Source organism: Centruroides vittatus, unplaced genomic scaffold, assembly GCF_030686945.1.
Source record: "Centruroides vittatus isolate TY-2023 unplaced genomic scaffold, ASM3068694v2 contig_925, whole genome shotgun sequence".
Taxonomy (NCBI): Eukaryota; Metazoa; Arthropoda; class Arachnida; order Scorpiones; family Buthidae; genus Centruroides; species Centruroides vittatus.
The window spans coordinates 155,193-171,485 of NW_027122611.1; the positions used below are offsets into that span (position 1 = coordinate 155,193).

The 16,293-nt window shown below is 32.8% G+C and overlaps 1 protein-coding gene across 1 annotated transcript; it reads left to right on the top strand.

The window, feature by feature from the left end:
• The first annotated feature begins 1,767 nt into the window (after nt 1–1,767).
• LOC136984600 (lys-63-specific deubiquitinase BRCC36-like) lies at nt 1,768–13,656 on the top strand. Its single transcript, XM_067281659.1, has 7 exons — nt 1,768–1,949; nt 9,786–9,905; nt 9,987–10,074; nt 10,140–10,228; nt 10,302–10,366; nt 13,052–13,227; nt 13,298–13,656. Exons 1-7 carry the CDS (start codon nt 1,845–1,847, stop codon nt 13,477–13,479), a joined length of 825 nt encoding a protein of 274 aa, XP_067137760.1. The 5' UTR covers nt 1,768–1,844; the 3' UTR covers nt 13,480–13,656.
• Nucleotides 13,657–16,293: the final 2,637 nt, after the last annotated feature.

Sequence of the window (16,293 nt, forward strand, 5' to 3'; positions counted from 1 at the left end):
CAAATATTCTACAGATATAAATGCCACAGAATTTTGGGCCGAATTAGAAACTTTGAAGAGTCAAGTTGAAACAACCGCATTATTTGATAAATGTGAATGTCAGTCAAGTCTGGGTCTTCTTAAAGCTATAGTAGAACTGGATTTAAAAGAAATGTTTCCCAACTTCGTAGTCGCTATAAAGATTTTTTTTAACGATGCCAGTGACTGTAGCTTCCTGCTGCGAGAGGTCATTTAGCAAGCTCAAATTGATAAAGACGTACCTGCGCTCGATGATGGGCCAAGAAAGATTGTCTGGGCTAGCAATTTTGTCGATTGAACGCGACACAGCACGGCTTCTGTCGTATGACAATGTCATCAAAAGACTTCGCAATGAGGAAAGTGCGGAAAGTAAATCTATAAGTACTGTACCTAGGTAGTTGTTTTTTTTTTTTTTTTTTTTTTTTTTTTTTTTTTGCATTTACAGTTTGCCTTAGCCTTGGGCCTTTACTGTCTCTACTAACGAGTGTCTGGTGTAATTTTTGTATTGTATTATTGTGTATTTTAGCAAATATTTTCAAATAAACTTTTTTTTTTTTTTACTAAATATATTCTAAATTCTACTAAGTAGGTACCTATAAATAAAAATTTAGTTTTTAGATTTATTTTTATAGATATTTTCCATTTTATTGTCAGAGCTGAGTAAGATTAGGGCATTTTTCAAGGGCGTAGTTACAGACGCTCGCTCACCGAGCGCATAAAAGGCTAGTTACGGCGCTGCGGGAGATGCCAGACGAATGAGCGAGTAATAGTGCCGTGCCGGTAATTTATCCATTATCGAAGTAATCTCGGTATCAAACTCAATGTCGTCATCCATAACACAATTTTGGTCTAGCGCAGCTCTACCGAGGAGGTTAGGCATTGGCCAACTGCTCCGGAGGACCCGAAATCGAATTCCGGCTGGCAACTCTCCAGGAAGTTTTTGCCAGCGGTGGGTTCAGAATGCATCGGACCCCGTCCCTCAATATTCGATTGCACCTATCCCCATTGTAGGCTCGGCCAAACCCATGATGGATGTGAAAAAAAAATTCCCCTTAGTGCCAGGCCCATCTTACAGTGCCTCAGTAGTTAAAAACCACCGAACATTAATAGTTGGTGGCGGATTCGCGCTTGGTCAACGGACTAGCCACGTGGAGTTTTCTGGGTTTTCTTCGCGTTCGTAACATCTAAATAGGGACCGGTTTCCCATAGAAAGTCCTCCCGGAAGACATTTCGCTCGAAAGATCATCTACGTGTCGCGTTGCCCTAAAGAAATAAACCAAACCAAACCTTCCCTCTGCCCACAGAGGGGAGAGTATAGACGGCCGGATGGCCAAACAGTCAAGGTGGTACCCTACTGAACTGGGGGATCGGGGATCGATCCTGACGGGTCGGAAAAGCCCCACGAATTTTTCCGGTGGTGGTCCGTCTGGATGTGCCTCGTCCTCACCACCCGCACCAAGCCCACAATGAGGTGAGCCTGGTGCGGGTGAGTCTGTGAGCCATTGTGAACCTGGCCGAACCCACAATGGGCTTGCTAAAAGGGGCCCTTTTAGTGCCCACAGGGCAAAAGCGTTTTTAATTAAAGAATTAAGAGGAGAGAGTACAAAAAGGAATTTTTATACACGAAAATTAAATTGGCACGAAACGAAATTAGTTTTTCGCGTATTCATTTGAGAGAAATAATATTTCGAAACGAATCGAGAAAATTTATTTTTTAAAAATATTTCGTAAAAATTTGTAATCGACCAAAATTTGTAGAGGGCGCTGGGAGCGGAAACGGGACGCTTTTTCGGTGTTTTAATTTTGCTTTGACTTTCGGATAAAAAATGGCCACTGCTTGCGTTTATTTGCCTTCGGACGTGTACATGGTCTGTCTCAACCACTCCTTGTCCACCGAAAGGGAAGAGGTCATGGGATTGTTAATAGGCGAGGTAAACTCCTTTTAAGACTAAATTTGTCGATGTTTAACGACGTCATTTTAATATCGTTAGTGTAATTAATTCAATTACCTCTTACATAAAAAGATTTGTGGAGTCGCTAGGACTCGCAGACGACAAAATAAGTTGGTCGCACGTGAGCAACTCTTTGGAGCAAAGGTTTTAGTCGCCGAAGAGACTGATTTGAAACGTGCACCGGACAAAAAATTAGTCACCCTCGTCTGAATGTACCGTACCTAATAATGCCCCGTGGGGTAAGATTAAAGCTCTGAATGAGGGGTGAGAAACCCCAGAATTGTAGACCCCCTATACAAGCAAAAAAGCCAAAGGAACTGTACCAAATGTGCGATCCTTCGCCAGATATTCGCCTCTAAAGGTCTGTTTTTAATGTATCGGTAGATTGCCTATTTTCCGTATCGTCAAGATGAGCAATGGCGAGCCTTGTTTGACACACTTCACGTAGTCGTGTATTTTGGTGCTTGCTATTGTTTGCACCTCGGTGCTGATAAAGATTTAGGAGGTGAGCCCTCACACCTTCTTAAACTATCAGGTCAGTCCATAAGTTCATGCGTATTTTTATCTACAAAAAAAGCAGCAAAAAATTTTAATTAAATTTTATTTCAATCTATAATGTATTCACCATTATTTTGTACAATTTCTTGCCATCTTGATGGTAGCTTTTTAATCCCGTCTTCGTAAAATGATTTCGGTTTTGAATCAAAATATTCAGAAATAGCCTTTTTTACATTGTTCTCATCCTCAAAAGTTTTCCCTTTTAAAAAATTCTGCAAACTGCGAAAAAGATGATAATTATTGAAAGCAATATCTGGCAAATATGGTGGATGAGGTAAAATTTCCCAGTTGTAGCTTTCAAGTTTCTGTACAGTTATTTTTGCAGCGTGTAATCTGGCATTGTTATGTTGCATGAGAACCTGCTTTCTGTTCACTAACGACTGTCGATTTTTTTTCAATTTTTCATTTAAACGCTCTAATTGCTCACAATACATTTGAGCTGTAATTGTTTGATTAGGTTCTAACAGCTCAAAGTGAATTACACCTGACATATCCCACCAAACAGACAAAAGAATTTTTTTTGGATGCAACCCACCTTTTGCAGTCGGTTTTGGCTGCTTGTCGCGATCCATCCATTGTCTTTTTCTCGTCACATTATTATAGAGGATCCATTTTTCGTCTCCAGTAACCAGCCTACCAAGAAAAGGTTCTAAAACAATACGGGATAAAAGAGACGTGCAAATGTTTACACGTTGTTGATTAGCTATTGACAGTTCGTGTGGTATCCATTTTCCTAGCTTTGAAACTTTTCCGATTTGTTGTAGGTGTCTATGAACAGTTCCGTGGGATGAATTTAAACATTTCACAATTTCATCAACTGTTAAAGATGGTTCTGCTTCAACTAGTGCAGAGAGAGCATCATCATCGAAGTCAACGGGTCTTCCAGTACGAGCCTTATTTTCCACACTAAAATCATTGTTTCTAAATCTTTCAAACCACTTCTGCGCAGTCCTTGCACTAATTACGATTTGATTATGTACAGTATTTATTTTTTTGGCTGCATTTGTAGCATTCTCACCACTTAAAAATAAAAAGTATAAAACATGTCTTTTGTATTCGTCGGTTACTTCCATTTTAACAAAAATAAACAACTGAAATGTTCACAATTCTGAACAGTATTATATGAATGAGATCCAATTTAACACTTCAGTGTAAAAATTATCACATTAGACTGGCATTTTTAACAGCAAAACAAGATTTTTCTCAAGGTCATAAAAATGCCCATGGACTTATGGACTGACCTGATATATGACGTTGAGTACTCCACAAACAGTCAAATGGACTACTCAAAGCTGACATAGTTGCATGGACTAAGTAGTTAAATGCGATGGTTTTGTGGAGCGACGTAACTCACCATATTGCTCGACTTGATTTCGGAGACTGTATCTTGCAAAAGATCACTTGTGGAAGTGTGGTTCCTTTGACTCTTTTGCTCCTATGGGTATGCTCTGTGGCTGTCTCGTTTGGAGCTTGAATTGTACCGTTCTTGAACCTTTGGATGATTTTCGGTTGATTGCATACTGTACCACCGTTTGTGTACCCGCCGGACAGTATGCTTTGACTGATCGACAGACTGGACGGACATTGTTTGCTTTGTCTGTGGGTGTGTACACAAAAAGTTACCGAAATGGCAAAGAGGAACCGTTGTGGTTAACCATGACGGTTTCCTTTTGCCGCTCAGTAATGTCTGTTGTGTGACACATATTGCAGACTTAGTTTTATGCTTGCATTGCTCTTTGGCATGTTGCAAGACAAAAGATCTTACAGACTGCTCTTGTGCTATTTATTTCTCAATGGTTCTCTCGGGTACTACCTTCTGTGAGGGATGAGTCTGCTGTGCTTATATTATTATTATGCATATATTGCAATCTGTTTTGGATTCTGGTTTTCCTGCATGTTCTGTGGATCCAATTAAATCTTCATCTTATTGCGTAAAAATTGTCAAGAGTATTTTGCCAATAAGAAAAGAACAGTTTGATCAATTTCTGGGTCAACGAGCTACCCATCCAAAGAATTGTGTGTAGTAGTGTGGCCTTTAAGTTGATAGACAGACAATTAAGATGGTCAGATCTGGGTGGTTGGTTTGTACTTGATTGATGGCCTGATATTGAGTTTCCTGGGGTTTTTTGATGTCTAAATAGGGGCCGGTTTTCAGTAGAAAGTCTTCTTCGCAAAGTGCCTGAGCCTGGCATTGTTGTATTTCGTCAAAATAAACCTTTTATTATATATAAGTTTTATATATATAGCTTTATATATATATAAGTTTTATATACATAAGCTTTATATATATAGGTTAAAATTAACTTATAAAATAATCTCTACTCGTCTATATATGTGTTTACATACATACACATACTAATATATTTATATCTCTTAAGTTAACGAATACAGGTATGGTAATTTCTGCATCATTTGGATGTAAAAGTATTAAGAAATGTGTCAGAATATTATTGCTTTGATTTGTTTCTTAGGCTTGAAAGGTTTCCAGTGAAAACACTCCTAATTGCTTAAGTAATGCATTAGAAATTTTTCTTCAACTTTGAACATTTATTTTGACACAAAAAAATATTTTAAATTTTCATTTATTGTAATTTTGTTGATGCCTTTCCATCCTCTATTTTAGGTGCATAAATGACGTTGAATGTTAATTTGGTATCTGTATAAATGGTCCTATTGATATGATCGTAATCAAAACAGTCGGAAGAATTCTTTCTCCAAGAACAATTGTGACTAACTCTTAATTAATTGAATACTTCCAAACAGTACTATGTGTACACTAAGTAATTTTTTATTACTGCTTTAATTAATAAAGTGCATTGAGAATAAAGTGTTTCTTTGGTGTTTTATACTGATAAACTGCATTGTTACATGATGCAATAAGCTAGTATTTTCTAAATTTAGTAAATGTCTGTTGTGAGAGAATGGGATGTAAATTGTTTTATATGGGTCAGTGTCTAGATATTTTGAATGAACATGGTTGATTGAGCTGCCAAACTAGTTCACTTTTGTACTTCCCCACAATGGGTTCGGTTGTCCAAAAACGCAGCCAGAGATTTAGCAAGGGGATGCAACTAAAAATAAATTAAGAGGTATCAAATGTTGTTTAAATAAAACTACAAAACAAAAACACAGATTGTGTTATATGTGTTGTTGTGTATGATTTGTTTAAAGCAGTTGAACCTATTATGTACCACAGGAAATCATTGAACAAATCACACACACACAGGCAAATTACAGTCATTACTTTTGTATGAATGTGAAAGGAAAAAATCACGTTTTATAACATTATTAAATATTTGAAAACTATAAGCTCTATGGTTTAAATTTAAATTTGTACTTATATAGTTAAATGGTTTTAGTTTATTTTAAAATTTTCATATAAACAATTTTCAATTGTTAAAAAAAAAATGGATATTAGTAATAGAGGGTTCAGTTGCTCCTTTGCGCCCAACTGCACTACTGCCCAAAAGTATTCTCAATGAATTTATTGTTAATGAACTTCAATAAAGCAGATTTTTTAGTTAATTAAGAAATTTGAGTTCTATTCCAATCTATTCTGTGTTTTTATATATATAAGAAGCAGCCTTAAATAAACTTTCTAAGGAAGGAATCAAAATGAGACAGGCTGTTTATTTTTGAAAATATATATAAAAGTTTTTAAAAACAGTTTTTTTGACATCTGACATTAGTAATTCTTTCTTAATATTCAAAAAATGTGAAAAAGCAACAATAAAAATGCTTTATTGAAGCAAAAATATAAAAAAGAATCTTTCTCCCGTATTGAAATGAATAATGTCCAAAAAATCTTAAATGATAATTACCATATTTTCATGCATTTAACCTGCATGAAAAGACAAAATGACAAATCTATACAAATATGATCACGAAATGAAAGTAGGTTTAATCCAATTTTATATTGTAATTACGCTTGTGTCTATGTAGACACAAGTGGTGGGTGGTTGGTTATGTGAAGGTTTTCACATCTATTTGTATTGAATATTTTTTAGCATAGTAATGGACTTGAAACCGTTTGATTCTTTAAATAACTATATTCTACTTAGAATTCTTTGGTTCCCGACGATGAGTTTATGGTACTTGAAAGTGCTTGAGCTTTTCCCATTTTTTGTTTTAATAAAGTTCATTTGTTGCACAGATTATAGAAACTATACTACTACTACTAATACTACTACTACATTTCCACCTAATTTGGGTTTTGTTTGAAAAATAAGAACTGTTACTTTTTATCAGTCTTTCAGATCCTACATTGACAGAAATTGCTACCATTTATTGTTCGATAGTTTCTTGTTCTATTGAAAGAAGCAATTCAATGAGTTAATCTATGAAAAATTAAAATAATTGAACTAAGAAAATTTTATTTTTTGTCACTGAGAGTAAAAAATTAAAAGGTAAAATAATAATAAATACTATAAATCCTTCCATAATTGTCCATGTAAACTGTCTCACTTAATCATCCTTAGTGAAATGTTTTTCATTTAGGGCTGTAAAGGTTAGTTTTTGCTATACTGTTTTGTCCAGTAGAATGGATCCATGTAGATCTAGCAACGACCCATTTACGGACTTTCATAAATGTGGATGAAACTTGCACGTAATCACTCATTGCTTACTTTCCCGTGAGTGGTTAAGTAAGATATTTTCCGATAAAAATTACATTTAAAGTAGGAAAGGATCGAGTACACTTCGTTCCTACTTTTTGACCGATATGGACACTTGTAGATAACTATCGTCAACCGACAGCCAATAGAAAATATTTTCTGTTCAAAAATAATGGTGGATTTCCACATAATCACTCATTGCTCACTTAATTCCTTGTGAGTAAGTGAAATATTTTCTGATAAAAATTGCATTCAAAACAATGGTGCCTTATGTAATCACTTGTAGGTACTTAGGTGAAGATTTATGATAATGACTGCAATAAATTTTTAAAAGAATTGGAACTGATAAACCACTATGATTAACAGATAAATGGTTTAAACAATCTAAGCAATGTCTGTAAAGAGAACTTTGAAAAATAGTCAGCTTGCATGTATTTATCCTCATAATGTATTTTTTTCTGTAAAAAAATATTGTTCAACCATAGATTACGGGAACTATTTGCAAATTCTTAATTTTGAAAGTGAACGAATAAAATATTAAAATATCGGAAGCAAAAAATACAGATGGACAATATTTGGACAGAATTCATAAAAAAATCTAAAATCATTTCATAACTCTGTTAAGATAGTAACTTTTGTTTATTTGGAAAAGAAGAAAAAGAAAAATCTCTCTATTTATCAAATTCTTTGCTTTCTCTCATACAACTTTAATGAAAGTTCTCATTGTAGCATATTAGCAAATTTATAACAATCCTTCAGAATATAACAAATATTACATGCGGTTATTTGCAGGTGTAATAAAATTTCCAATGTTCTGATTATGAAAAATAAATAAATTAATTTGCTTGTATCTGAAATGAGAGCTGCATGATTGAACCGATTTTAGGAAAGTTATAGAATGTAAAGTAAACTTACAAAATAAAAAAAATATAGAAATAACAAAGGGTGTCTTTTCCTGTTTTCTCGACTTGTTGCAGTAACCTTGAATTATTTAGGAATAAAATGCAAAGGAATATCTGACTAAAAAGAGGCAAGATAAGCAATTAGGAAGTTGTAAGAAAAGTGAATATTGAATAAATCATACATTTTTAATACTGTATTTGTTTTGGCTGATAATAGAACAATTGTTGGCCCCAAAAGCTAAAATTCAAACAAATGAATGGCGCAGAATTGAGTATAAATTTAAAAGAAAATATAAAATTTTGTTAATTATTCATTAATATTTTGAGTGGTAAATTAAAAATTAACTTTCTATAGTTTTTTCAAAATTATTTTGCTTAATTACTGTTTGATTTGATGCTTGATAATTAAAGTTTAGTCAAATAAATTTTCTTTGCATTAAAGATAATACAGAGGAACTTCGCTTAACGAGCATAATTCATTCCAGAGTCTTACTCATAATGCGAAACAATTTTTCCCATAGAAATTAATGTAAAATAATGTGTTCCATACCGAAAAAATGCTCAAATGTTTTGTGTGTAAGGTTTATTCAAAAAAAATTGTACAATATTCACTGTTAAGGAGCGCAAATCAACATCATCTTTTCTTCTAGTGTGGAATGAGCCATCCTGGAATGAGAATTTGATTTGCAGATACAAAACAAAAATCACAGCTAAGTTTGATTAACACTTCAAACGATATTCCAAATTCTTGGGTTATGTAAAGGCTATTATTAAAGATTAGAAATTAATTAATTTGACTAGAGGTAGGCAGTTATGTTTCCATCTCGTATTAAATTGAATAATTATAAATAGTTAATTTTTAATTCAGACATTTCTAAAATTTAATTTGGAATCGGTCATTTAATTTAATGACCCAAGAATATGTCATATTGTTTGGCGTATTTATTATATAACGGGCTTTGGTTGTTGATGTTTATAAGTAATGTGTGTGAACATAAGTTTGGAAAAATATGTGATCACAAGCGACATTAAGATGCTAGCGGAAGGAGTGCTAAACACAGACTGACGGAGCATGCCGCATGCGCACAATTTGGGACTTCCCCTCTCCTCATCACTCATTATGTGAGGCAAATTTTTACAATTTGTTTTGCTCATTATGCAAAATACTTGTGCGAGGTGCTCGTTAAGCGAGGTTCCACTGTACTCACTGACACCAAAATCTGGCAAAACAGAAAAATTTTATTGTATTCTAATGTTTTATTTTATTTGTTGGACATCTTCAGGTTTAATTGCACAGAATAGACCAGTAAAAGCAGACCTACCTATTGAAATATATATAAAGGATTCAGATCTAGAAGGCCTTTAGAAAGGAAAACAGTGATTAACTTCAAGGAGATCGATTCAATCTCTATGGCAACAAGAAAATGTTTTTTTGATATTTGATAAAGGCTTTCAAGAGAGAAAACATTTGTTTATTTTGCACGTGTTGAATAAATTTAATACTTTAAACTTTAAGATTTTATTGAGACATAATTATTATAAAAAATAGAATTTATCAATGAAAATATTTCTGTACGACAACTGCTCCTTGTATATGTTACTGAAAAAAAAAGCCAATAGCTTTTAATTCTTTAAAATTCACAACAAAACCAGTAACAGAACATTTAATTAGAAAATATTTCTGATTTTTAAAAATTATTTTAATCATTTGAAAAACTTCACTTTTTAATTTAAAATTTTAGATTGACGAGAAAAGAATCTCTCACATATCGGCCGTCATCATGCTTCGGAGATCAGATAAAAGGAAAGACAGAGTGGAAATATCACCAGAACAGTTGTCTGATGCTTCCACTCAGGCAGAAGTAAGTTAGTTAAAAGATATTTGTTATGTATGTAAAATTGAATTAGAAGCTTTTATTTGAAAATTTTCTTATAAAATTTAGAGATTGGCACAGGCTTTACGCCGCCCCATGAGAGTCTTGGGTTGGTATCATTCACATCCTCACATCACTGTGTGGCCATCTCACGTGGGTAAGTTTATCTAATTACTAAATTCTTGGTATGCAAATGAATTAATTTGTAAAATATATTCGTAGATGTACAGACTCAAGCCATGTATCAAATGATGGATGAAGGATTCGTGGGCCTCATATTTTCAGTTTTTAGTGAAGAATCGTCTACTAAAGTAATGTAATAAATTCTAAATGATTACATTACTTTTGTTAAATGCCAATTTTATTATTGTAACTATTTTACAGCACGGAAGAATTCAAGTTACTTGTTTTCAATCAATAAATCAAAGTCCGGAAGGTGAACCACCTCAGTAAGTATTACTAGTATTACTATTTGTATACTGATGTTATAAAAATACAAACAGTTTAAGTGATACTTATACTGTTTGTATTTTGAGTGACAAAGCAGCTCAGTTAAATTTACATTTTTGTTTTTCATTTGTTATTACACTTCTCCATAACTTGCAGAATTTGAAGATTGTTAAGTATTTTTATTAAATACTTTGACTTTTTTGATGACATTTTCAGTCAAGTAGCTTTAACACGAAACAGATGGAATACAAGACACTGCTAACCCAAAAATGTTGGAAAAACTAAAACATGTAACTAAAGTAAAAAGACTATTCTAATTTTAATAATTATGTACGGAAGAGTTTTCTTACAACAAATATAAATATTCAGTTAATAAAGGAAAGAGAGCATAACAAATATTTTGCCAGTAAGAGGAGATTTTTATTAAAAATTCTTACAATGCTATGGAATGATATTTTTTTTGTATTTCAAAAAATATTTTAATTGTAAATTTTTAATCTAAAATGTTTCCATTTTAGCATTAAAAATTTACAATTAAAATTATTTTATTCTTTTATTAACAAAGTAAATTACACTGGAAAATTAAGGAATGTCGAAAATTAAGTGAGCCACGGTAACAAATTTTGCTCTACTGGCCAAATTATGATCAGTCTGAATGTAGATAAAAGAAATCATTTTTTAATTAATTAATTTAAAATATAGGCTCTCCACTCAAATTACAAGAGACTTACCCTTGTACGTCGTACTTTTCCTTTAACAAGAGAGTCGTGCCAATCATCTATCTAACACCTTTCGGGGGGAAATTTTTGAATTGAAATAACATGACTTCTGGTTTGCATCAGAAGTTTGTATATAGTCAATTAGGGCCTCCTGTCCCTAATCTTTCCATATCTGGTCTTGTCTCATCTCATCTATCTATCTATCTATCTCCATTCTCAAGATTAAGGAAACACAAACAGACAAATGGGATGGACAACAGTGAGAATTTATAGGTTACAATTTTTTCAAATTGCAGCCCAGTTAGTTTTTTTTTCTTTTTGGTTACTTTTGTTGCTACTATTAATGAAGAAATTCCAGAAGAATCAAAAAAATAACGAATTTAGTAAAAAATTTATATTTCTTAAGTTCTAACCTGATAGAAAATAATATTAGGTCTGCCCATGTGGCTGGACATCTCACTTCACTTGTCCATAGAGTTAACATTGTGAACTTAGACCTGTGACTGGAGATACATGAGGTCAAATTTTAAATTTGCTGTTTGTGTCACAATTTACAAGGAGAGGGACAATTGTTTGGGCCTCCTATTCAAATAAAACTTGGTGAGCATGTAACCCTAAACACAAACATCATCTTGTTCAAATAATAGGGCCCACTTTTCAAGCATTTCCAAGAAACCTGCCTCTGAAAATTGATTGTTTAACTTATTAGTCTGGAAGTTCCACATCTCTTCAGAATGGCAATAGCCCAGTGGGTAAGGTGCTAGGCATCACACCTACAGGATATTGGTTTGATCCTTTATTTTAATTTTTTTTTTTCCTTGTGTTTTTGTGTAACATAATTATTTTATTATTTTACCGTATCACTAGCATTACTATTACTATTATTATTCCTCAAGTTTAAAACTTATAGAACAAGAGATTAAAAAGTCACAACATTATCTTCCGTTTAGTGAAAAAAGTCTTTGTAGATTTAACTTGTCGTGACTTTTGCGGAAGTGGTGAGTGGACCGCTGCTACAGACTCTGGAAACTATATAATCACCAAGAAATAAAAAGTTGTTAAATAAACTTTTTATTTCTTCATATTTAAAGATCAAATTTAACAAAACTATCAGAAGTGTAATGAACATGAGGAAATTGTTCATAACATTAACAATTAAAAACAATGCTACTCATTTTCATATCAGGCTTTTTTTTTTTTCAATCTATGAGCAGTAATGTCGGAAGCTTATTTGCTTGTTATAACATAGCATCTAACCAAGAATGAAAAGATATAGAACAAGATTAAAAAAATCATTTCATAAGCTTCAAATGAGAATAATAATAATAATTATTTTGTTTTACCTATTACTGGCATTTTTTTTTATACTTTTAACATAATAATAATAATAGAGAGAAAAAAACTAAAATTACAAAGGATCGAACATATCCTGTAGATATGGGGCCTAGCACCTTATTCACTGGGCTATTGTCATTCCGAAGAGACTTAGAACTTCCAGACTTATAAGCTAAACACACAATTTTCAGGAGATAGTTTTTTGGAAACATTTAAGAAGTGGATCCTATTTATTTGGACTAGGAACTGTTTGTGTTTAAAACTATATAATCACCAAGTTTTGTTGGAACTAGAGACCCGAACATACAATGCTCTCCTTGTTAGACCAAGATAATTTTTTGTGTACAAGTAGAATCTATTTAAATTGGTTAAATGGTTTCGGAGGAGTTAACAACGGTTAAGAGAACATCACTCAATTAGGAAAGATGGATTTTTTTCATACTCAAACAGTAAAATTACATGCATCTCAAATTTTTGAGAGAAAGAATTAAGAGCATATTTGTTTTCCATATTAGGAATTCACAAGTAAAATTAAAATGAAATAATAGTAAACTTTGTCACATTTTTCTTTTACTTGTTTGCATTAGGAATTGTATGGTTTCTTTCAAACAACCAAATTTTTTAAAATAGGTATATGAGACTGGAAATTCCTCTGCATGTCATTCCTTCTTCACATGTCACCAGTCCCTGTCTAGATGCACTGGTTCAGTTACCCAGAATCTTGTGTCAGGAGGAGCAGGATGCCTACAGTTTGACTTGTCAGATACCAGAGTTGGACCTGCTGACTCGGCTACACAACAATGCAGGTAATGCATCTTTTTCAAAAGTTTGTTTGACTGTCACTTTGTAGGAATCTTACCCATTTTTCTTTTTCAGTGTATACGAAATCCCTGTGTCACATCGCGGAAGTGGTGAGTGGACCTCTGCTACAGACCCTGGAAAGTCGCCTGAGACAGAACGCAGAGAGGGCCAAACATTTAGAGAAGGAAAAGGAGCGAGTGTTGGAGAAGTTAAAAGAACTGTATGAAGAAAAATCTGAATGGAAAACAACGAGGTAATCATTAAGTCGAGGTTAAAAAAATTTTTAAAGCATCTCTCTTTCCGACTTCGTTTGGTAACTAAAGAATATCATGGTTTAAACCTTGCATCACGTATCCAACAGAACCACTATAAGTGAATTTAAAATTGTAAAATATTTTCAATACTTTTTGCTTTAATAAATCTTGTATAGAATATTTTTGTTTGATGTCAGAAGGAAGTTGAGAATTTGCGCACAATTCATTTTTCATTAGTCTACACAAACACTATCGTAACTTTACTTGGTTACTGTGATTTTGAAGATTTAGCAATTGTACTAAATTCTGAATTGATTGTTTTAGGATTAACTTCGTAAGAAGAAAAATAATTTTAAATATAATTGCACACTAGAAATTTAATCGTCATTATAAAGATCATTTACTGTAAATCTATTTTCTTAAACTGCAGAATAAAAATGATGGGGAAGAAAGTCAAATTGACACATTCTGTAAAAAAAAGATTTAATTACAGATCGATTTAAATACAAATAAAGAAAATTTGCATAAAGTTATCCTCATCGTAAAATTTTTAAGATGAGGCCTTCCATTTGTCACAATATATTACTTTGTCGTCATTCTGCCTACAAATTGAATTTGAATGCTGTTTTTGGAAGAATGCATGGTACAAGTTAAATTTTCGTAAATAAAATGGCAATGCAAATATGCACACATGGAATGAGTGCATATTTATTCCAAATCTAATTTGTCTGAAGGTTTTACTTAATCAATCCAGGTTATTGGTAACAATTTACAAAACAAGAAGTCTGTCTCTAATACGTATTTCAGGATTAAGACCAATAATGATGAGAATGAAACAGATGCACCAATCAGAAAGACAAACTTAATTTCTCAACTACCACTGTTAATTATACTGTAAACAGTAATTGCAATGGCTTTGATGTAACTGTTTATTTTGAACATATAGAGCAGGGCCAACCGTGGCAAGGCACCCACTGCAAGGAATGTTACTTTTATTTGAGCAAGTTTTTTACATTTTTTTATAATTGCAGATAAATAATATTGAAAGCAAAACATGTGAGGCAGGTTGATTAACTTTTCAATAAATTCCACATCTTTATTAACTTCTATGACAGCAATTTCCTTATCAAAACTTGAAAAGACAAAGGTGAATTCCTAAGTACAGTAGAGCATTGTTTATCTGAAAGCCGGTTATCCAAAAGCTTTCCAGTCGGACTGTGTCGTGCTGAATCAAACGTTTTTGATACTAGATTAACTTATAAAAACAAAAAAATTATACTTTAGATTTTTCATATATTTATTTTGTTTGTACAAAATAAAGAAATAATAATCGAGGTTATTGTATCGTTAAAAATTATTATAAAAATTTTTGTTAGGCTTAAAATCGACGAAAATTCAAAACGAAGAGACACGCGACAGAAAAATTTCAACATCAGATAGGTTAATATATTTTTTCGTACATAATCGGTTATCCGAACAACCCCAGTCCCCAATTGATTCGGATAAACAACGCTCTACTGTACCTAAAATGACATTTGAATTTGAGCATAATACTTGTGTTTCTTTTAAGACAATAACTGTTAAATATGCAATATACTAACAAATTTTATTACATAAGAATAATTCGTGTAAAATTGATCATAATTCATCATGCTAGTGAAGTTATTTAACAGATAAATAGATACTGCTTATTTTTGGAGATTACAGGAGCTGGTTTTGTTAAAATTAAGTAAACACTGACTTAATCTTTACCAAACCAGGCCCTTTAGATTAATAAGAGACCAGAACTTAAAATTGATAACCATTTGTGACCAATTATGTAAGCAATCAAATGTATGTTATCTAGGAGATCAATGTGTAATTCAATTCTCTATTACAGTTTTAGTAAATGAAAGACTAACAAACTTACAGATTACTACATTGGCTATCCAACAAGATTCACTTGCATCAGGCAGCCACTGACGATATTAATTAAGACAAGTAAAAATTACAAGTGAGTTATGAGTCTTAATTAATTAAATGTCGTTTGTCAAAATAGCAATATGCAAAATCCGTTGTGAGAAGCTTGAAGTAATTAATAAAACATGGCCAAAATAGGAGCACAAGTGGCTTTACTTTGTTGAGAATTATGGTGTGCACCACATGCTTGCTTTGGTGATTATCGTAATTTTCTAGGCTTATATGCTATGGTAATTACAAAAAACCTTATCGTATTTTTATTCTTATCTTTAGTAGTCTTAAGGAGTCCAGATTAACTCCTGAGTGCGCCACCATCATCAATTATTTGATATTTGCTGCAATGCAATTTGTATTATGGTTGAATGGATTAAATATTTTATATTCACAAGGAACCTAGAGAGAGATGGGGCTGTGGAGTTGGTAGAATGAGCAGACTCCTACCTCTAAGTAATAACACTTTAAAGACATACCTACCCAAGTGCTACGACAATGCATTTTAATGTTTACCACCATTCTCTTTACCCAAAATCCCATAAACATAAAATGTAGAATTTAAGTGATGTGGGTGCAGAAATGCATGTAATGATAGGGGATATATATGGTGGGTGAAGACCTACACTACCTCATCTTGAAAAGCATTTTTAAAAAATTCAGCATCGAGTTGCTTAACTTTCCTGACAACATTTATGATATTTTTATTATGAAAAACTTTTCTACATTATCTCCCCAACCCCGTTTACCTTTAGCCACCAAAAGTTAACAGCATCGATCACTCTAATAAACAAACCTCCCTGTAAAATCTCGGATGTTTCCGACAAAATGCGCGGGAGTTATTAAACTTCAAACAGGATGAACAAA